Source organism: Pogona vitticeps, chromosome 1, assembly GCF_051106095.1.
Source record: "Pogona vitticeps strain Pit_001003342236 chromosome 1, PviZW2.1, whole genome shotgun sequence".
NCBI classification, from domain to species: Eukaryota; Metazoa; Chordata; class Lepidosauria; order Squamata; family Agamidae; genus Pogona; species Pogona vitticeps.
Window position 1 is genome coordinate 213,810,919 of NC_135783.1, and position 22,490 is coordinate 213,833,408.

At 41.8% G+C, this 22,490-nt stretch overlaps 1 protein-coding gene across 3 annotated transcripts in view; it reads right to left on the reverse strand.

The window, feature by feature from the left end:
• Positions 1-14,663: 14,663 nt before the first annotated feature.
• GALNT13 (polypeptide N-acetylgalactosaminyltransferase 13) overlaps positions 14,664-22,490 on the reverse strand; it is a 249,949-nt gene continuing 242,122 nt past the window's right edge. For all 3 annotated transcript variants that reach the window (XM_020797089.3, XM_020797088.3, XM_020797087.3), the window contains one exon: positions 14,664-15,926. In XM_020797089.3, coding sequence (XP_020652748.1) covers positions 15,786-15,926 — 141 coding nt within the window. In that variant the 3' untranslated portion in view covers positions 14,664-15,785. The remainder of the gene's footprint in view (positions 15,927-22,490) is intronic.

Genomic DNA, 22,490 nt, shown 5'->3' on the forward strand with positions numbered 1-22,490 from the left:
CCGTCTCTGGCTCATCATTACCCCCCTGACCTGTCCCCGTGGTGGCTTGTGAGCGTGTAATCACTAGCACCCGTTTCACATGTTCAGCCAGGTCATTTCCCACGAGCACGGCTGCTGGCAGAGTCGATGAAATCGCTAGCCGCCAAACTCCCCTCCAGCCTTGAAAGTTGACAGGTACCTCCGCGACTGGCAGTGAGATTACCTGCCCCTCAATCCCTGCCACCTTCATGCTCTCATTTGGGATTACATACTCCCTAGGAATAATATCTGGATGGCACAGGGTCACCTGGGAACAAGTGTCCCGCAGCCCCCGATACTGATGTCCAAGTATTCCTACGTCCACCCCTGCTGTCTCAAACAACTGAGAATCTGTTCTCACCAGCAGGCAGCGCCTGACCTCTACAAGAGGACCATTTTCCTCAGCCTGATCAGCAGATGTAGCTGTTCCAGATTGAGTAGCCATGGCAACAGGCTCCCTCAGTGACAATGAGCCTTGCTCTTTCTGGACACAGAACACAGCTTTTGGCTTGGTCCCACTCGAATCCTGAGGCACAATTCCTTTTAGCTGCTTTAATTTCTCACACCCTGAGATTAGATGGCCCTTTCCCTGACAGAAATAACATTTTCTGGTGTATTTTGAGTCTTTCTCATCTTGTTTTGGTTTTCCCTCCAAAACCTGAGGTCTTCGTTTCATGTCTGAGGGCTTCCCTTCACCATGGGCCCCTCCCCCTTGCTGGCTTTTCCCTGGTCCCTGAGAGTACTTGCTGTAGGTTTCTTTAGGTTTCCCCATCGCTTTCCCCTCACCCAAGGGCTTTCTTATTTGGGAAATAAAATCTGCAATCTCGGCGGCTTCTGCCACAGATTTTGGTTTCCTTTCCCTCACCTGGAATTTCAGTTCCCCATGCAGGACTGAATAGAACTGTTCCAGCGCTATCAAGTCTTTGAGCTGCTGAAAGGTCTCTGTCCCCTCCTGAGATAGCCATTTCTCTAGCAGCCTCACCAATTGAGCCCCCACTTGGGTAAAAGTCTGCTCTGGTTTCTTTGTGAGGGACCTGAATCTTTGCCTCAGCTGTTCCGCATTTATCCCATGTCTTGCAAACACCAGTTTTTTAAACTCTGCAAAATCTTTCATCAGTCCCTCTGGCATCTCTGAATAGACTTCGGCCAGGCTACCACTGATTAAAGATCGCATGATGGTCATCTTCTCAGTTTCCCTCACTGAGAAGTCCACAAACGCTCTTTCCACTAAGGAAAAGAACACCTCAGGACAATCTCCCTTGTGGTACACAGGGAATTTCTTCAGGTCAGCTTTAGACAATTGGCCTCCCTCAGAATCCCTATTGTTATTATTGTTCTGGTTCATCATTTCCAATTTTCTTAATTCGAACGCCATCCTTTCTTTTTCCAGAGCAATTTTCTCTCTCTCTAACCTTTCCTCCTTTTCCATTCTCTCTCTCTCTAATTCAAAATGTCTCTGTTTCTCTCTTTCCCTTTCCTCCATTTTTTCTCTCTCTAATCTTTCCTCCATTTCCCTCACCCTCAGTTCATGCTGTTGGGCTAGGAGTATTTTTCTGAGTTCTGGGTTCTGCTCTCCTGTGCTGTCACCCTGCACTGAGCCAAATTCATCCTCAGAACCTTGGTCAACCTGGGGGTCTTTCACTTCACCCATTTCTGCCATTTGGCTTCGAGTCAAGGGCATAATCCCCCCTCAGCACAGGCTGCTTTAAAAAGTCAAGCCTCAAAATAAAACGACCACTTTTTTTTTCTTTTGCCTCAGAACCAGCTTTCCCTATAGATTGCTGCTGTCCTTCAGCACTACTTGCAACAGTTGCGAGCTAGAGTCTACCCCCCTCTGCTGGGCCTCTCAGCAGACAAACTAGCTCACTGCTATTTCACAGTTTTGCCTCAGCTTTTTCCCGCCAAAACAGGCTGCCTCAGAGCTCCCTAATCTAGTCCCCAATCTGAGGTTACACGTTCTTCTACTAGTGCACCCCCCCGTGAGGTACACCTAGAAGATTACCTACGTACTCTCAGATTGTCCCTGACTAGACCCCCCTCGCTCTGGGCACTCTTGCCAAGGCTTTGCTGGACCACTGGACAACTGGACCAGTCGTATCCCACACGCTGGACACCAATCAATGTGACAAACCCAGACCTACTGGGATATGCCACACGTTAACTAAGCTGCCACCAACCATTCCCTGTAAGAAGTCACACAGACCAGGGATGGATTTTTAACCAATAAAAGAATAAGGTTTATTTAAAACAACACACAGGGAAAATAAAAGGATTATGTGAATAAGATATAGTAACGTGGCTTAGTCTCATTCATACATGCATACAGTTTGGTTCACACAGAACCCTTAACTTGAAGCACAGACCCTGAACCTATCAGTTCTGGCTAACCAACAGACACCTGAACCTATCAGGTTGGTACTGACACACAGTAGTACCCTGTCTGACACACAGACTCCCACACCAGCTTCTTCTTCCCAGCTGCTGCTTCTTGTCTGCTTCTTCACATCCCAGCGTCTAAACTTCTCCACACACGCATCACATATATATACAGTACAGCCCCTCCTCCTGATGTCCCGCCTTCCACTCCCCATAGGATGGAACTTTCCCTCCAAACCCATGACAGACAGGTAACATCAGTGCTGTATGTAACAATAGTCTCCAAAGGGAGGTCTCTCAAGGAAAGTGCTCTTTAACAGCTGGATTGGGGGGGGGAATTAAATGAGTGGTTCATGTGAGGGAACTTGAGAAAAGATGTGGCTCATCATGAGATGGACTGGGAATGGAACGGAAAGGGAGTGGGATGAATGAACTAGCTAGCTAAATGTCCTCTTTTCACACCAGCTGTTGCAAAAGTGAAACCACTACGGAGCTGCCCAGGGTATGGCTCCTATAACCAGCTACCCCCAGAGAACAGACTTAAACCTCTGTGGTTGGCTGCCTGATCTGGCAATCAATTCTACACAACATTTTCTCTAGATCCACCTCAGCATTGCATAGGGAATTTAGAGTGGTGCTGGGCTTTCCGGCCAAGGATGACAGGCTCAAAAACAAAGTGTATGAATTGCCAACATTGATAACATTTTGTTCAGCATTTTGTTTTGTTCTGGGCAAAACGGCCCAATTCATGTTTTTTGTTTTTTTTTATTTTGTGGTTTGTTTTGTGCCCATCTCTAATGGTGAATTGTACAAATGCAGAGTCTCCAACTACTTAAAGATTGGAGATGTTCTTTTCTACCTAGTTTTAGCCATGCCCATGTTGAATTACTGTCATGCCTTCCACCAGTATTTTTCAGATGTTGTCCATGTAGGGGTTTATTTTTCCAACTGTTTAATTTATTTTCAAATGGTTGTTTCTTATATTGAGCCTTTGTTTCTGTTGTTTAAAAATATTCTCCATTTTCACTGCTTTAAGTAATTTTTCTCTGCTTGTACTGATATAAACATTTAGGCTTCTTTTTCCTTCTCTACTACCTGCTGTATTTGCAGTAATCCACGACCTTCAGTTTTTTGTGATAAATATAATTTGTTTACATCCCTTTTTGCATGTGGTGCGTGATGCATGTTCATTAGTTTTCATGTTTTTTGATCCAACTCTTCTAATTCATTTTGGGTCCAATCCAGCTGGCTATCTAATTACTGGAACTGCCCATATGTTTATGGCTTTGATTGTATTTCCACCATTTAATTTTGATTTTAAGATAAGATGATGATGATTTTGTAATGTCAGAATGGAGGGACTCCAAATCTTTAACTTTTAATCACACAATAGTTAATAAAAATATAAACAAGGCACTCCCTCCTTCCCCAATCAAGATTTAATCAGACTGGAGCTTTGATCATTTTGGTATCACCAGAGACATTAAATCTCTTTTCAGCATGATATAAAAAAACCCACCACCAACTCAGCTTCTACATTTATTACCTTCAGATAGATTATTTTCTGAGTCATCAAATGATATTCATGCTATAATTAATGAATATCTTCAGTTAATTGCCTCTTTCCCAAGTACATTAATAATCACAGTCATGATTCAAAATCATTTTTCAATCTCATTCATGGCAAGAGTACTGTGTCTAAACTACAGCTCATTAGAAATGAGCAAAACGCCTTTTTATCATATATAATAAAGTGGTTTTAAAAACTGAAGTTGTTGAGCTACAAAAAAGCTGTCCCTCAATATAGTCAAGGCTGCCAATTAGATAACTTAATAACAATACAGTCTTCAGAAATCAGCATAGTTGGTAATCAGGTGAAATTACCCAATGTGGCGTGTAGTCTATGTGTATTCCTCCCTGTTTGGCAGTCACCAGAGCCCCCCCTCCTCTTATTTTTATGAGTGGGAAAATGGAGAAGTCTCTTCTTGTTTATATAAGGGCTTTTAGAAATTGGAAGTAGGTTTCCAATCACTTCTGATTCTGTTAGGATAGCTTAGGCAGATCTTGACAGGCGGACAAGGTGCCTCTTCCAACCTGCCAAAATTGCCCAAACCTGTTGCAAAAAAATACCATCAGCTCTGGCCAGCCAAGCCAGTAACGGGATAATTAATGGGATTTATAGCCCCCAAACATTGGAAGGCTACAAGTTGCTCACCATTGCTGCTAGTGAAGTTCTATGGACCCCAGCTAGGAAACAGTTCTGTGAGCTTCTTTGGTGATATTTTTTTTCTTTTCCATATTTGTCTAGAACATTTTTTATCCTCTGACTAGCTCGAGAAGGACTTGAGCACAAGCAAAGAACATTTGTGTTTGTTCAAGGACTCTCTCCCCCCCCCCTTCTCTCTGAAGTCCCTGCTGACTTGTCCCTCAGATGTGCCTCATCTCACACCCATTCCTCAACATAGGGCAGCATGGAGGAAGGGAGGATGGAACCACATTGGCTAGGAGCAATCTCTAATGGTTTATTCTAAGCCTTTGTATAATTTCCACAGGTCAGGTTTAACTAAATAAGCAGAAATCTCTTGCCTTGAAAATAACATGCATTTAGGTCTATCACACAATTTGAATCCATGTTAGAGTGGGAAATAATCTAATTAGAATTTATTGTTCATGACAGTTCAGAAGCATGTGAAAGAGGACCCATTTTGATTGTTGTCCCTGTCCCTTCAAACAAATTTAATTTATACTCCATTCACACACAAATCTTTTATTTTTTCAGTAGCCTTTTCTACAGAACAGAAATTATCTACTGGAAGTAGGATGTTGAAAGCCATTCTCTGTGATCATTGCTGATGTGTGTGTGTGTTTAATCTTCAACTGTTAATGTAAGCTGATGCCTGAATATCTATCAATTTTAAACACGGAAACATGATGAGATTCTATATTTTTCCATATTTTTGTGTAATCAGAGAGTATTGTTACAAAGTGCAAGATGAAATACATTAGAAACCCGCCTTTGTGAAGACTGCTTTATAAACTATCCACATTGGTTCTCTCTAGAACTTCAGAAAGAAATTGAAAAAACATTCTATTTCTTAAAATACTACTTATGTTTTGCAAAGTTCATGTATTTCCTAATGATTATAGATGTTTAGGGCTTTTGTTTTTTATTAAAAAGGGTTCTTTTGATAAAACATCTAAGGAAGCATTTTTATCATCTACATTAGAGGGAATATTTTAAGTGTGACTTTGATTAAGCACCTTGGTTATAAATCAGAGAACCATGACAATCTCTGCCCTGAGCGGATTTTATTTGATTTGATTTTTGTCGTCCCTTTAACAGCCTTCTGGTGCGGCGTCACAACCTCTTTTTCAGCCTGGAAGAGCTGAACAAGGAATTTGCAATGGTTGAGTGGGAAGGAGATTTCTTTGTCGCAAGTGGAGTCGGGGAGAAAGAGAGGCAGCCCAACATTGCACAGATGCAGTGTGTGTGTGTGTGTGTGTGTGTGTGTGTGTGTGTGTTGATTCCCCAGGTACTGTATTTGGAAATAAGCATCCCACGGAGACTGCTGAGATTTGAGTCTCGCCACCAGTGTCATTGAAGGGTGATTTTTTTATATACCATTGGATTTTTATGAAAATATTCCATGTGGGGACCTCGGCAGCAAGCAATGGAAGGGAAAAGCCAAAGGCACCCCTGAAGCCATATCCTTTCACTGTACTCTCTGCACTGATCCTATATTCAACCTCTGTGAGTATGGACATGTGTACACACGTGATCAGGAATCCTTTCTGGCTCTTCATACCATTTGGTCTTTGTAGCCACTACAATAAATGCACGTTTATTTATTTATTTATTTATTTAACTTATATGCCGCCCACACTACCCAAAGGTCTCTGGGCGGCTTACAGCATTTAAATTGAAGTGGACCTTATTTCCTCACCCCACCCCCCAACAACTAACAATTATGTCTGTACATGTAAATTATCCATGTCATCCCATGGCTCAGTAAAAAGATCAGCAATTTTCTTTTTTTTCTTTTTTTAGGTTTTTTTATGCTGTTATGTTTATGTGAAACGCTTCGTGTTCTCAGAGAGTGCTAGTGGAAGGGAACATCAAACTAGAGAACACAGGCAAAAGGTAACTACATATCCTGGAATGTGCCTGATACCTTTATCTCATGCTAGATCAGTGGGACATTATGGGAATGATGTTGGTATACACAATTCCCATTCTGGCGTTTGCCCCAAAGCAAACAACGTTCTCCCTACCAGTGCTGATGGACTGTGACTCCGGTGCACTGTTGATGTCCCTCGGACTTTTGCTTCTGGGGGACTCTGACATCCACGTGGCGATGTTGGTTGCTGGGTTGGCTTTGGAGTTTATGAATTCCATAAAGTCCATGGGCCTGTCACAACATGTTACAGGACTTGCACATGTGGCAGGACAAACCTTGGACTTGGTGTTCATGTCTGGGTGGAGAAATGATTATCTGAAGGTGGTAAACTTTGCATCTTCTGCCTTGTCATGGTCAGATCATCACTTGCTGAGATTTGGACTTTGTGCAGCAGTGCTCTTCTGTGGGGTAAAGGTAAAGGTAAAGGTAAAGGTTCCCCTTGACAATTTTTTTTGTCCAGTCATGTTCGACTCTAGGGGGTGGTGCTCATCCCCGTTTCCAAGCCATAGAGCCAGCGTTTGTCTGAAGACAATCTTCCGTGGTCACATGGCCAGTGCGACTTAGACACGGAACGCTGTTACCTTCCCACCGAAGTGGTCCCTATTGATCTACTTGCATTTGCATGCTTTCGAACCGCTAGGTTGGTGGGACTTCTGTGGGGTAGATGGACCTATTAGAATGATCTGCCTCCAAAGTTTCATCTGCAGGTGGCTCTGTGCAGGTCCTTGGGTGCTGCCTATGGACTGGATGAGGGCCATCAAACTAAAATGGAATCCAGATAAGATGGAGATCTGATTATAAGGATTATTAGACCAGTTAGAGCAGTGGTTCTTAACCTTGGGTTACTCAGGTGTTTTTGGACTGCAACTCCCAGAAGCCTTCACCACCAGCTGTGCTGGCTGGGATTTCTGGGAGTTGCAGTTCAAAAACACCTGAGTAACCCAAGGTTAAGAACCACTGAGTTAGAGGGAAATTTACCTGGCCTCAATGGAGTTACACTGCCCTTGAATGAGCAGGACTGCAGCTTGGTGGGGGGGGTACTCTCTATGGAGGCTCAAATATCTGCTGTGCCTGAGAGTGTCTTCTATCAACTTTGGGTGATTGTCTAGTTCTGCCCTGACCTGGATAAGAAACCTAGCAAAAGTGGTTCATTAATGGGTAATCTCAAAAACAGACAACTGCAATGCTCTCTACATATGCTTGCCCTTGAAAGCAGTATGGAAACTTCAGAAGGTACAAAATGCAGCAGCCAGACTGATTACTCGGTAAATTTGATCATATAGCCTCAGTCCTGGCGTGCCTTCATTGGCTCCTTCTTAATTTTCCATGCTCAGTTCAAGATGCTGGTAATGACCTATAAAGCCCTTAACAGTTTAGGACATTCTCACCTGCTCCTCTCAATCCATGCTGTTAAAAATTGTTACAATGAGGGAGGCCAAAAAGGTGAATACAAGGAATTGTGCCTTTTTTTATTGTGGTCTCTAGTCTCTGGAATAAAATGCCGACAGAGATATGTCAGGCTTCTTCCCTCGTTATGTTTAGAAAGATGATAAAGACCCAGTTATTTAAAGCTGCCTTTAATAACTGAATCTCTGAGATGCAGTCAATAACAACTTTTAAAAAAATCAATTCTACATTTTTATAGGGCTATTCATATTTATGATTGTAATTATGGTCTGCTGTATCACTGTATTGTTTTGGAATTGCATGTTGTTGTTGTTATTGTGAGATATTAACAGTTTGTGAGTTTTAATCTTGTATAAACTGCCCAGTGTAGTGCTTGCACTAATGAGATGGCATATACAGTAAATTGAATGAATGAACAAGCAAGTAAACAAATATCCTGTTATTTTGCTCACTGTTACACATGCAAAGGAGATGGGACACGCAACCTGTGGCCTGATCCACATACGGTAGGTCCTGATACTTCTTGATAACTATACAACTGAAGACAGCAGCCCTATGATAGGCTTCACTGAAAAGCTCTGTATTCGGGGCACATGGTGGAGAGATAGGAAGGTTCTTTCTACAGCATTGCTTTCATGGCAGACAGCCAAATTCTGGAAAGAATTTTAAAAATAAAATATTGTTAGCTGAAATGTGTTCAAAAGTGTTACTTACAATGGATGAATGTGGTTGACATTAAGTTAAATAAAACTTCAAAAATGTTGGATGGGGCTGGGCAATTTGAAAAACTACTTTAGACCTCAGGGGCAAAAGTACCTTCCTGAACCTGCAAGCCACCCTTCTGCCACCCTCCAGCTACTGAAAATTAACTTCTTTATTTGGACCATAAGCAATTGCACAGGGGAGGCTTATTTGCTTCTTCAGCTCGATGCATTTCTCACGAAGAGTGAGGGGATTTTAAACAAGGTATGCAGGTTGTCTGTAAAGAGTACAGGCAGCTTATGGATTAGTAGCCAAACTAGTGAGTTATTAATGACTGGAATACTGGAGTAACTCTTTCAACATTAACATTCAGTGGTGGATTGTTGGAAGTTAAGAAGTCAGCATGGGCCTTTCTTGTTGCACACTGAATCAGGTGACTAGTGAGCAATAAGGAATGCCTACTCTAAATTCTTAACTTGTGGCAATTCACCACTGAAAGTTACATTTGTGGGTGTAACTAACAGCAGTCTGGCCAATGTATTTCACTACTTGTTACTCATGAATAGTGAGCAATGAAATTGTGCAACACCTTCCTTTTGAAATTTAACAAGCTGCATGTTGGAAACACTGATAATATTTTCAAACTTTGGTGATGGCTCATTCACATATTCTTTATAATGGCACAGCTATAACTGAAATACAGAAGTGGGTAAAATCTCTCTTTCAATGGAAATAGTTGAATAGTCTTACCAGCCTGCATTGTATGCATTTCAGCCACTGAGAATTATTCAGAACACATTGAAGGTGTTGGATAAGGAAACTTCTCCTATAAGGTTTATATATGATTACTGTGTGACATTAGTGTATGCCCATAACAAAGGCAACTCACACCAGAATAAAACTAAACGGGCGTATTTTATTTCTACAAAATGTATAAATATTTAAAATTTACAGCAGAGTTAACATTTAACAACTGGTACAACATTTGAAATGGTGTAATTCTCAGTTCACTGCCTACTCTCTTAAACATAATAATAGCATTCTGGCTCCAAGTATTCTTAACTTCAGGATGGCTCATAAGCAATTCCTCCAACACAGTTTCCTTCTAACATGGGAAAGAAAACACACTGTAAAGTTCACAACGGTCATTAGAAGGACCACTTCCTATATGAGATCTTTTGGGTAGACACATAAGAGAGTTTACATATACTTCAAAAATGTTTAAATGTGAGAAATGCTTGCCAACATGTACATCATGTAAAGTATGGTTAACTGACCCCAGGAGGTTGGAGTCGGCTAACCTAGTCTTCAGTATCAAGATGGGTTAAATGTAAAAGGAAGGGAAGCGAGCCTGACCCACCTTGGCAGCTGCTTTTGAAGGAGCATCCTCAATCTACAAAGGCTCCCAGGGCAAGCCAGAATGTTGATTTTCCAGTATTCTGGCTCAAGTGGTAAACCTTCCTGGATTGATGAGTCTCTCAACTGCACACCGGTTCTCTGTGTCAGTGAAGGAACAATGAAGGGGCAGAGCTAGCAAACCCTCCTTTCTCGTGCATTTAGCCCATCTAAATACAGCTGTGCCCTGCTTCACGATTACCCCACATTACGACGAATCCGCTTCATGATGATGTTTTTGCGATCGCAAAATGATGTTTTAAATGGGGGAATTTCGCTGCGCAATGATCAGTTCTGTTTCGGGAACTGATTCTTTGCATTACGACGATCAAAACAGCTGATTGACGGGTTTTCAAAATGGCCACCAGATGCTCAATGGCTCCCCGCTGTGCTTAGGGACGGATTCCTCACTATACAGGCACAGAAAATGGCCGCCGTATGGAGGATCTTCGCTGGATGGTGAGTTTTTAGCCCATTGAATGCATTAACCGGGTTTTAATGCGTTTCAATGGTTTTTTTATTTTCGCTTTATGACGTTTTCATTCTACAGCGATTTCGCTGGAACGAATTAACGTCGTTAAGCGAGGCACCACTGTATGTAATAAGGTTCCCAGATGAGTAAACATGGATTTGCTACTCTATATGTCATGGTTTCAAAGGATATGGAATGCTATCTGAGAGAAGTGGCCTGTTTGTAAAGAAATTGACTTATCCTGCTTTCCTGAAAACATGCTGTTTAAGGAGGATGTGTGAACTCCAATGGAGATAGAACAATGACATTAGGATTTCAGAAGTATACGTGAATGTTTGAAAACACTTTAATGCTAATAATTCATGTACTGTACTCTAATTTAAAACACATTGCTGGTGTTCATTCAACACCTTGAGATCAAGCATCAGCTTATATTTAGTAGCAATTTAGATAAGGTGTAATCTCACCAGATGTGTTCACACAGTAATGGCAGCAGAATTTTTGTCTCCCTTATGACGTACAAGAGTGAGGGTCCATAATGGTTAGTGGAATACACTTGGCACACTCAAGCTGTAGTTACCACAGTAGTTCACTATGATTCTGATGTCTTATTTCAACTGCAAACATGTTCAAATTTTCTAGTTTATTGTAAAGCAGAATTTGGGTGACAGAAACATAACAAAAATCTTATTTTAAATCTGTCCCCTAAACCAGGCATTGGGAATGTGTTAATCTCTAGATGCTGCTTCAGGTAACTTCCAACTTCCCTCACAATTGTTTAGGACAAAGGGAAACTGCTCTTCAGACATCATTGGGCAGTGACCCAGCCCATTCACTCCTGTGTTCAAAATCATTACAGACAAATTCATAGCTTCACACTTAAGCACCTTCTATAGCATTTGCCTCATTGGAGACTCTATTTGGCATCTTCAAATGAGATGCATGTGTCATGTATATGATCAGATATGATCTTAATTAGTTCCAATTTAAAAAACATACAAACAAACCAATCCTAGACCCTGTTGGCTAGCAGTATGATGCTAACCTCTTTCCCAAATGTTATTGGTTTGCATTCACATAAAAATACAATTCTTGAATCTCAACAGTCCAGCTACCTCCAAAGATAAAGCAAATCCATCACTTCACTACTTGAACTGGACAGAGGAGACATGGGAAAATACATAACCCTGATATGTTGCTGGACTACAACTCCCACCATTCTTTATTATCGACTATATCAGCTGTGGCTGGTAGAGTCTGCAGTCTAACATCTGTAGAGCCACATAATCTGTCTCCTTGAAATAAAATGACATGAGGATGAGGGTTGGGGCCATGCACAACAGCCTCTCCCCAGTGTCCTTGTATCAGCCCCACCTTCTCAGGTGCTGACCTTTCCATGTTGAAGGGGAAAGTCTGCTATTGGCTGACAGTCAGGTTTGCACAAATGAAGGCATCTCCGCTCCTTTTGTTTGGCCAGGGATCCTAATCCCCCCAAGGATTCCAGTAATGTTCAAGCAAACACTGACTTCATCACTCCATCTGTAGTGGTCAGAGCTTGAGGAGGATGGTGCTGGAATGAATGTTCCCAGCTCTGCTTGTGGACTCAGGTTTGCCTACCATAATAAATACCTAATTGCCCCTCCCTAAGTAACTAATGAAATGGGCAGGGATGAAGACCTTTAATACTGTATGTACAATACTGTCAACAAGTTTTTGCCTTCATTCTGTATGCATTCTGTCAAACATCCCTCTTGCTTTATATTTACCTGTAATTTAATGATAGCCACAAGAGCTGTGAGAGTTGTTACCAGTGTGTGTGTGTCTGTATCATAATTAAAAACAAAAACAACGTTTTAAAGAACTCCAACAACCAACATGTGGAAATATTAATTAGCCCTCAGCAAACTCCTGCAAAATCAGGAGCAATTGGTCCCACAGCCAGGGAAATTGAGATGAGCCAAGGCATAGATTTTACAAGAGCAGTTTTCAGTTTTGCACCTTCAGCCTGTCAATATGGTCCAACATTTTGGCTTCCAGTGGTCAGTAATGAATTTAAGTCAAAAGCTAACTTTTTATTGGTCTAGAAAATGCTGAGAGTGGGGACCACAGCCACGTTGATCAATCTTACATTCCTTCTAAAAGTAGTCCACAATCTGGACAATCTGCTAAGGCCACAGAGTAGTATGACAGCAGTGTTGTGGTGGAACCAACAAGTCCCCAGTTGGATGTTTCAGTTATAGCTAGGAGTTGGGGAGCATTTAATGCAGGTGTAAGAAAGGAGGCCAGCCATTGCCCACAAGAGTCACCATCAGAGAAGCCTTTGAAGAGTTTCTGAGGGCTGGACAACTGATTTCCTGTGAGAAAAAGAAACAATTTTCTAGCATCACAATACTGATGCCTTGAAATAACATTAATGGCCTTACATAGTTTTGTGTCTGTTACCTTTCCCCATATGTTGCAACACTGATTTCAGGATCAATTGCTTCAGCGTTCTTGGAAAGATGGAATTTTCCTCATTGTACAGAGAAGCAAACTAAATGTCATTATGCCCACTGGTTTATTGTTATAAAATAACAATAACTATACCTCCCAAGGAGAATTCAATTCAGAACTGCCATGCCTGTGCAATGATACTTCCAAATGAAGCCCAGCTTTACCTCCTGATGAACAATCACAAAACAAAAGCAATGTAATTCGCATTATCATGCTAGGATAAACAGAACTCCTGCCTCTTAAGGGAGCTCTGTTTCTAATGAGTGTATTATACTGTTTGACGCTCAGCCCTTGCGCTACAGGAATGAGAAGAAGGATTAGGTGACCTGGATCTTATTGTTCCCCAGTGACCTCCCCATACTGGCAGGAAGGGAAAATAACAGCTAGTACATCCAAGAAGAATTAGGTGACTGTGAAACCAGTAAGAGTCATCCTTCAGCCCTTAAGTCTCCTAATCTTGGCATGTCAACCTGCCCATGAAGAAGTGAAATAACAGGCTCCTGCCTCACTTCACCCAGCATCTGTGCTCCAATCTGTCTTTAAGACATCACCTGTGCTTGCTCTCTTGACCCTGGTTAGCCTGATCCAGTCTGTCACCTCTGGAGCACATATCCTTATGTGCTTGCTTCAGAATATGGGCAGTGCCATGTGCAACCATTTTCATGATTTCCACAGGCCCAGTTAGCCCAGACCCTATGCATCTTCTTCAACATTGTGTTCCTTTCAAGTGCCACAATGAAAGGAGCTCGAAGACTAGTCCAACACCAAGATTTCTACTCTCCAGGTGAAACACTACAAGCTGACCTTTGTTGTAGTGCAAGCAGGATACTACTCACAGCCCCGGGTGCCTTTGCCAGAATACTACAACACTGGCAGAATACCCTTGCCAGTTGCAGAATATCCTTGCCAGTTGCTGTTGGACTACTGTGACCTGGGCAAGCCAATGCAGATGTTACATGCCCTACAGAAGAACACACTTGTCTTGTGCTGGATAACACATACCTGAGATAAGGTGATGAGCAAACTCCCAACTTGGCTCATCTCATTATACTCATCCTTGACTACATCTCCTCTCTTGGCCCATGCTGTGTGTGAACACCAGGCATCTTTGGAGTCTGCTTTCTGATGCTAGCTTACTGCACCTCTACTTGCGTTCCTTCCAACCTGTCTAACAGCCTGTTTAAATCTTTGGTCTGATATGGGATGTTAATGGAAGGACAAAACAATGTGGCTGGTCTTGTCAACATCTGACCCTCTCCAAGGTCCTGAAGGAAGCTGCTGCCATGTGAGAAGAATCAGTGAAGTTAGTTTCACCTCTCCCTCGAGATGGATTCATACCATTCACAGACCAGAAGTCATCTTCAATATTTTGGCATAACATTTGGCCCTATTATGGAAATTGTAATATATTGTATTTTACCAATTGGAAATCAAGCTAAAGCCAAGCAGATTTTATGCATGTCTAGATCTAATATTGCTCATGAAAGACCAAGGGGGCAGTCTCTGTTTCCACTTTTAAGCCAAGATCTCTCCCGTTTGCACTAAGGTATAACGATATGCCACACCATTGAAACATGGCCTTCAAAACAGCTATGTTGCAGGTCATCAGCTTATTCAACGTGTTTTTGCTGCTACCATAAGTAAAACTGCACAATTTTATTAACATTATTATCAGGTTGAAGCACTGATATTTTCAGGCAGGGACTGAAATTATGTTAATTTGCTACATATATGTATATGACAAAAAGTAATCTTGAAAATAAATATTACAATCAGTATGGAAAAGGAGATAGTTAATGCAACAAAGCTTAATTTGAAGTCAAGTGTTAAAGTAAACCTGCTGTTATATCAGTAGAATTTTCCAGAGTTTCATCCTATATTGTTCAAGTGAAGTTTTGCTGTATCTTATGTATTTGTCACTAATGGGAATTCTTAAGTACTGAGATACCATTACAATTTCTTGCAACGACTTACACTTTGCCAAGGATATATGTCTGCAGAACTTTAAATTCAAACTCATTGTGTTATCTATTGTTGTGATTCTGGTTTTACGTCCCATCTGTTAGCATACCTTTTACTCACTTTGCTGATTTTATAAACAGGTTTCATGAACAGGAATGACAACTTTTTCCTGGTACTATACATGAAAAACATCCATTATATACAGCAATTTTACTGCTTAGAAAACCTTCCAGCTGAATTATCCACTGGTTATGGCTGGTGGCAGATTAAAAACTAATTCTTCCTCTGTCACCATGAAGGACTGGTACAAGCACATCAGTTTCGTAAAACAAATGAAATATATTATTTCACAATGCAAGTGAATTCCATAAGGCATTTAACATTGTCACTTTCAAGCAACATTACATGACAGGACCAACAGCAAAACCCACCCCTCCCCCCGCAAGATCTTGGAGTTTAGCTTTGTAAGGTTTTTCATGAGTTTGATCTTCTTGTGGATTTGTCTCGATAATAGTGCATGTCACATTATATAAAGCACTCATGTATTCAGCTGAATGAGTAAAAAATTCTGAGGGGAAAAGTGCAAACATGCTTTAAGCAATAAAAAAATTGTTCTTCTCACAAGTGGGCTTGTAATGAAGCACTCAAATCCTTTCACTTCATCAACAACAAGAGAAGAGGAATATCCTTACATCCTTTTGCTCCATTTAAAGGAGTGAAGTTCAGCGCGGTCTAGGACCTTCCAAGGCCTGAGGAAACAACAGCAAGTCTCTCTCTTAGCTTTAGGCACCCAGAGTCATATTACGGAGAAGCCACTGCTGTGATCGGCTTTCGCTGCAGTCCTTCATGGTAGGAACCATTTTGTCATCCTCAGATGGCTCGTCGAGACACTGGTTACTGTTCACATGTCTCAGGGTGAGTCGCTGTAAAACAAATGCACACATATACAGCCATGATGAAGATGGTTTCAGAACACTGCAAGCCTTTCTCTAGAAACTAAAGAACCTAGGCATGGGGAAAATCCACACTGACGACTCTTCTCACGTTTGTCTGTTATGTGCTGTCAACTCATAAATGACTTACAGCGACTAACAGGTCTTTCAAGGTAAGTGAGATGTTTAAAGTTTTACCAGTTCCACTCCCCAACTGAGCTTCCATGGCTGAGTAGGATTCAAACCCAGGCTCCCCGAGTCCTAGTCCATCCCTCTATCCACTACACCACACTGCCTATCTTTTCTCACATAGCCCATGCTTCTTTTATCATCCTCTCAGAGCATGCTACAGTGGATCCCAACATCCAAGGGCAATTTCAAATATAGGAACTTGCTTCACATGTCTCATACATACCTGTTCCATCACATAATAAATGCTTAATACAATGAGATTATTCAGCACTTTGATACTCACCTTAAATATCTGAGAGTCACAAAGAGTTAACATACAGTTGGTTTCATATCAAATTCCAAAATTCATACTGTGGTAATATCATCTTTAGGCCAACCAAAAAGTCACAGAAATGCACATAAGCATTCAAGGTCACTGATCTCCTCATCAAGAAACACATTGTAAAAGCAAGATACCTTATTTCACACCAATGTAACTCAAGTGTGATACCTCAGTGATGACCAAATCATTTGGTTGACACAAAGGGGGCAATGGGCATTGGCCAACAGCTCCGTTCTCTGTGGATTTTAATGAGCATTCCATTCCTGCATGTACCATTCATCGCAATGAAGCACTGAATGATTACGTGTTCTCATGTACCCATGCTTTGCTTTGCTTAAGCCACTGTCTATTGATTCTTAACTGTTTCCTTCTGCCTATGACAGTTTTTTCACCTACTTGCAGACATATTCTCTCCTCCTTCCAATCTTTTTATGAGATTTTTACTAACTGCAGTCCACCTCCAAACTATTTCAGACTGAATAACCACTCACTGAAGTACGGAAAGCAAATCAATGGGGTGGGTGGTGGGAAATATCCAAAATAATATTAGCATTGTTTTCTACAAAGTAAAATCTTGAAATTTTGAAACATGACTATGTAAATCTCACTTTTGTTGAAATTCATATTTTTGCACAGTATGCTGTAATATCTGAAACCTATAATGTATTGTCCCAACTGTTCAATCTAAAACTCACTTTTAAAATTCTTATACATCAATTGGTATGATCTTTAATGAGAACTGATGGGCTGAAACTGGATCTTAAACATAACAAATGCAAACAAATTTTAATACAACTATCATTGAAATTCTATAGACCAGGAATACAAAAATAATTAGACTAATGCAAAACATAAGGTGCAATCATATGGAGAAGCAGCTTGCATTTCGGACTGCTTGCAACACAGTCTGCATGACGTATGTGAGATTGCACACCAGCTGGATCATGATGCTTGCCCAGGATTCTGTGGTGTACCAGCAGAGTTACTCTTTTTTTTTTTGGGGGGGGGGGCTGGGCTGAAGTGATTATTTCATAGACAGAAGTGTCACTTTAAGAGAGATCCTGCTCAGCAAAGCAACCTTTTCCGCTGCTATCAGATATGATCCAATCCTTTCTCATTGTCTGATTGTACCCACTGTGTCTGATATTAAACTGTAAATGAAACTCACTTTACTCCCACTAATGGTTGGAGTTGCCCTATCAATTTGCTATGCTGATTAATTCTGAAAAAATTGACATAATTAAAATCAGCGTTATAGATTAATTCAACAATTTGCTGATTCTCCCCCGCCCCCCCCCCAATTCTGTTTTCCAGAAACTTAAATGGAGCAAAAAGCCAAGGAAATAGCATTGACATTTACAATGCTAGGCTATAGCCTTGAACCATAAAATATTCACATGCACACATGAAATAGCTTTCTGTTCTTTCAGAGCATTAGTGCATCTAGGCAAGTTGTGTCTACTCTGATTGGCAGCAGTTCTGTGCTGATTCAAGCAGAGATCTTTCCTGCCCCTACACTTGAAAAAAATTAAATTGTACAAAGAATGGAGCCTGTATTTTCTATGAACACATGTTGCTCTACCACTGGCCTTTGCATGTACCCAGAGCATAATGAAAAACGCTTAAAAAAGAAATCCCAATCAATGAACCCAAGATCAGCAGTTCCATTGCAAAAAAGCATTTCTTAATTGACAGAGTATGCAGGAATCTCAACAAAATGATAACTTTAATCTCTTGGGGAACCTTTCACTGTAAAAATGTCCAGAATGAGATGCAGAAGTCACTGACTGCTGCTACATGTTTATACTTTGTGTAATAGCAATGGAATGGTGACAGTGGAGGATTGAATGGTGATAAAGAAAAATTTGCCAAAAAAAAAAAAAAGGCAGCTTATGGTTGGATCTGTCTTTAAAAAGCACAGCACAAACATTCACTAAGAGAAACCTGCATTTGAAGTTCACTATGGTGGAGACAGTCCACAAATCCCATGGTAAATTGGAAGGATAAATTGAGGTGGGTGGTCTTACTTAGGCTCAGTTGATGTGACTTGTCTGTGGCCTGAATGTTGCCAAAGAAATCTGAAGCCACAAGCCTTTTCATAGTATATAACAAGGGAGGGCAATATACAATCCCGAGGGCCATTCTTACAGTCCTGCCCCATTTGTTCTCCTGTGAGCATGCAGCCACCTATAGTGGCTAGGCCAGTAGCATACTGTACCCCTAATGATGTGCTGATTGTGCTGTTCTCCTCATTATAAAAGCACCATTGTTTTCCCCCCAGATGCCATGCTTGCCTCTTCAGCTCACTTTCCTTCATCCCATCTCTGAGTCGTTTCCTTTTCCTATCTGTCTCAAGTCTCATTGCTGCACAAGGGCATTTCCTGCACCACAACACTACCACAGCTGCTGCTGGATTTCAGTGGCAGCAGTCATGGGAGGAAAGAAGATGATACCCCCCCTGAAGGGCTGAGGGGCAGCCAGTGTGACCCAGGGGCTTTTTTCATAGCTATAGTCCTGAGACAGGGACCTTTAACCACATCTATGATCAAAGTTATCCTTCCGCCAGTTCCTAAGACCCTGAAGGGAAAATAAGGTAGATACAATAGGAGTACCTGTCCTCCTCAAAAATAGATCAATATTAATATCAACTTTATGGAAGGCCTGTCATAGTTCAGGAAGAAAGGGTAACTTCCCTCCCCAGCATGGCGTTCCAATCAAACCCACAACTGCTTTTCAGTTTTCAAAACTACATCAAGCAATTTAAGTGCCAATCTCTCTGAAGCCATCCAGGAGTGGGTTGATCCCTTTTTCCTGCACAGTCCAGGCAGGAGGAGTGAACTTAAAAGATCTTAACAGTCATCCTTCAAAAGCTCCTCCCAGTTTACTTCTCCTTGAGTTGTGCCTCAGCCTCAGCCTCAAACCTCTTCTGCATCAGCAGCAGCAAGGAAGGGCCTTGAAGCCATTGACTTCGAGGACATGGATCACCAGCAGCACAGAGGAGGTTTGCAGGACCCTGGGGACAGGGAGGCTAGGGCTATTTTCTGTCAAAACCACAGTGGCAGCCATTTTTCAAAAAGACGCCTGCCATTCCCAGATCCTCCTCTGCCAGATATCTCCAGAAGGTGTCTCACAGCTCTTAACACAGGCTGAGGGTAGTGGCCATTTTATGGTGCCACCTCATTTTGAACTTCCTTCTTCCAGCCTTGTATGCCTCCCTCAATGTTTCAGATCCCTTTCTTAAATGACTACTCTTTAGTTAAGAAGATTACTCTCCCATAAATACTCCACTCCCAAGCCAACTACACCAGAGCACAGAGTGCTGTCCTCTGAAGATGCCGGCCACAGAGACTGTCGAAATGTTAGGAGGAACAACCTTCAGAACACGGCCAAAGAGCCCGAAAAGCCCACAACAACCATTAGATCCCGGCCGTGAAAGCCTTCGCGAATACACAGACATGATTTGCTCCTCTGCTTAATCTGAGAAGTCAGATGGGGAATGGTCAGGCTCTGCTCAGAGATCTGAGATCATTTATTCAACTGTTTATTCAACTCTGTACAAGCTGCTTCTCTTGGGGACTGCAAATAGGATGGAACAGACTCCCATGAACCACTCTAGATGAAGAATAGGCTCCATGCCATCGCTCTGATCTTGAGGAGATGATGGATTTTTTCTCAAAGAATTGCAAACTAGTTCTTGTTCCACGAGACTGGGGGGTGGTGGGGAGGAACCTATTCCTGGAAATTTGGTGAAAATCTGTAAGGCAGCCCTCACTGATGGCTTGTAGCTCCCACTGATTGGGAGTTGTCCTTTTCTATGAGAGAAACTAGGAAGACAACCCCCACCCCATAGGAGGCGTGGGAGGAGATAGCATAGAATCATAAAATAATTGAGTTGGGAGGGGCCTTATAAAGCCATGACGTCCGACCTCCTGCTCAGTGCAGGAATCCAGATCAAAGTAGATCTAACAGATAGTTGTCCAATTTTCTCTTGAAGGCCTCCAGCATTGGAGCACTCACCACCTCCAAGGTACAGTAACTGGTTCCATTGTTATACTTCTCTAACAGTTAAGAGATTTTGCTGATATTCAGCCAAAATCTGGTTTCCTGTAGCTTAAGTCCATTATTATGCATCCTGCATTCTGGGATAATCAAGAACAGATCCTGCCCCTCCTCTTTTCAAATATCTTTAAAATATTTGAAACGCGCTACTATTATATCTCCCCTCAGTCTTCTTCTCTCAAGGCTAAACATGCTCAGCTCTTTCAGTCTTTCCTCATAGGGCTTGGTTCCAGTCCCTTGATCATCTTTGTTGCCTTCCTCTGAACCTATTCCAGTTTGTCTGCATCTTTCTTAAAGTGTAGTCACCAAAACCAGACAATACTCAAGATGAGGCCTAAACAGTGCGAAACAGAGGAGAACTAGTACTTCATGGAATTTGGAGACTATACTTCTGCTAATGGAATCTAAAATCTTCAGCTCCCTTTTGCACACACAGATCCTTCAACAAGTAGCTTCTGATTAAAGAGTCAGCCCCCTCCCGCCCTACAGATCTAGGACTTTCTTGAGTATTTTCCATTCCTTGATAGCTCCTTCCCACAGACCAAGAATAGGACACTGGCTCCCCTCTGTGAAGATGGTATATCTTTGAGGGTGGTGGTCCACAAAGAAGTAAGGAACTGTAGCCAAACTGGATTTGGAAGATACATCTGCCTCCCAATATTTGATTCACAAGGACTTGCATGCCACTGTGGGTGTAGCAATAGATCTGGTAACAAAGGTCAGGGAATCCTGAGTAGCAGCAGCAATATGGTCAAAAGACTTGTATAATTTAATTAGGGACCTTTGAAATACACTGGCATCAAGGTCAGGGTTGTTTATTAAATCCTCCATGAAAAGCACAGAAGCCCTGGCAATTAGTAAGGCATTAGAAGAGGCTCTAATTACTAATGCTGAAGCCTCATGGAACTTGCAAAGGGCTTTCCATTGGGCTATTTAAGAGGAGGATGAATTCTTCATCTGCTGAAGAGCAAGGAAGTAAAGTTTCTGGGCAAAAGCAGTACTTTTCTTACCGCAAAGTGGTATTTCCCATTCCATCTTTACCACTTTGTCAAAGATGCCAGGAATGGAGACACCTTGCAACGTGCTTTTGCCTCAGGGAGCAATGATGCACAATGGACTGCATTCTCAGGCACCATATTTGCAGTTCTGCAACCCCAAGTCTTTTACAGATTGCATCTGAACTTGTCTTTAGACGCTAACCTGGCCCAGACAATAGCCATGAACCTTTGGGACTCTAATATATATTTTCTGAACAACCCATAAAATCTTGGTACATAGCCTGCAGAAGACTAATTATCATTAAAAGCTCACTGGTTGCTGTTTCCATGAACTAATAAAGGTATCACCTGCTCTTGCATTTGTATTGTTTTGGGGGCCACACAGCCTTTTTGTGATTTTTTATATCCTTCAGATAATGTGGCTCTGTTTTTGTCTCCTTCTTTCCTACATCTCTGTGTAAAAAGATCTCCCTTCTGCTTTCACGATGTAGATTAAGGCTTGCTTCATAGATTAAGGCTTGCTTATTTCTAATGTATAGGGTCTAGCTCTGTCACCACCCATTCCATAAGGGTAGCTTTCTCAGCAGATGCTCCTCTGGAATAGATTTGAAGAGTGGCTACTTGGGCTCACCCTTTCATATTCGTAAGACACTGTAAGATTGACAATTATTCTTTGGCTCCCTTTGGCACATAGATCCTTCAACAAGTAGTTTCTGATTAAAGAGTCAGCCCCCTCCCACCCTACACTTTCTTGAGTCATTTCCATTCCTTGATGGCTCCTTCCCACAGATCAAGAATAGGACACTGGCTCCCCTTTGTGAAGATCCATTTGGTCTGCAGGGGAGACATCCAGAGCCATCCAAGCAGTGGCTGACATCACCTCTGCCTTAATCCACTAGTTCCTTCTTTCTCTGGCTAGGCTAGGGAAGGAAAACTGGGAGGAGCTTGTGGAGCATGACAATTAAGCTCTACTATCTTCACTCA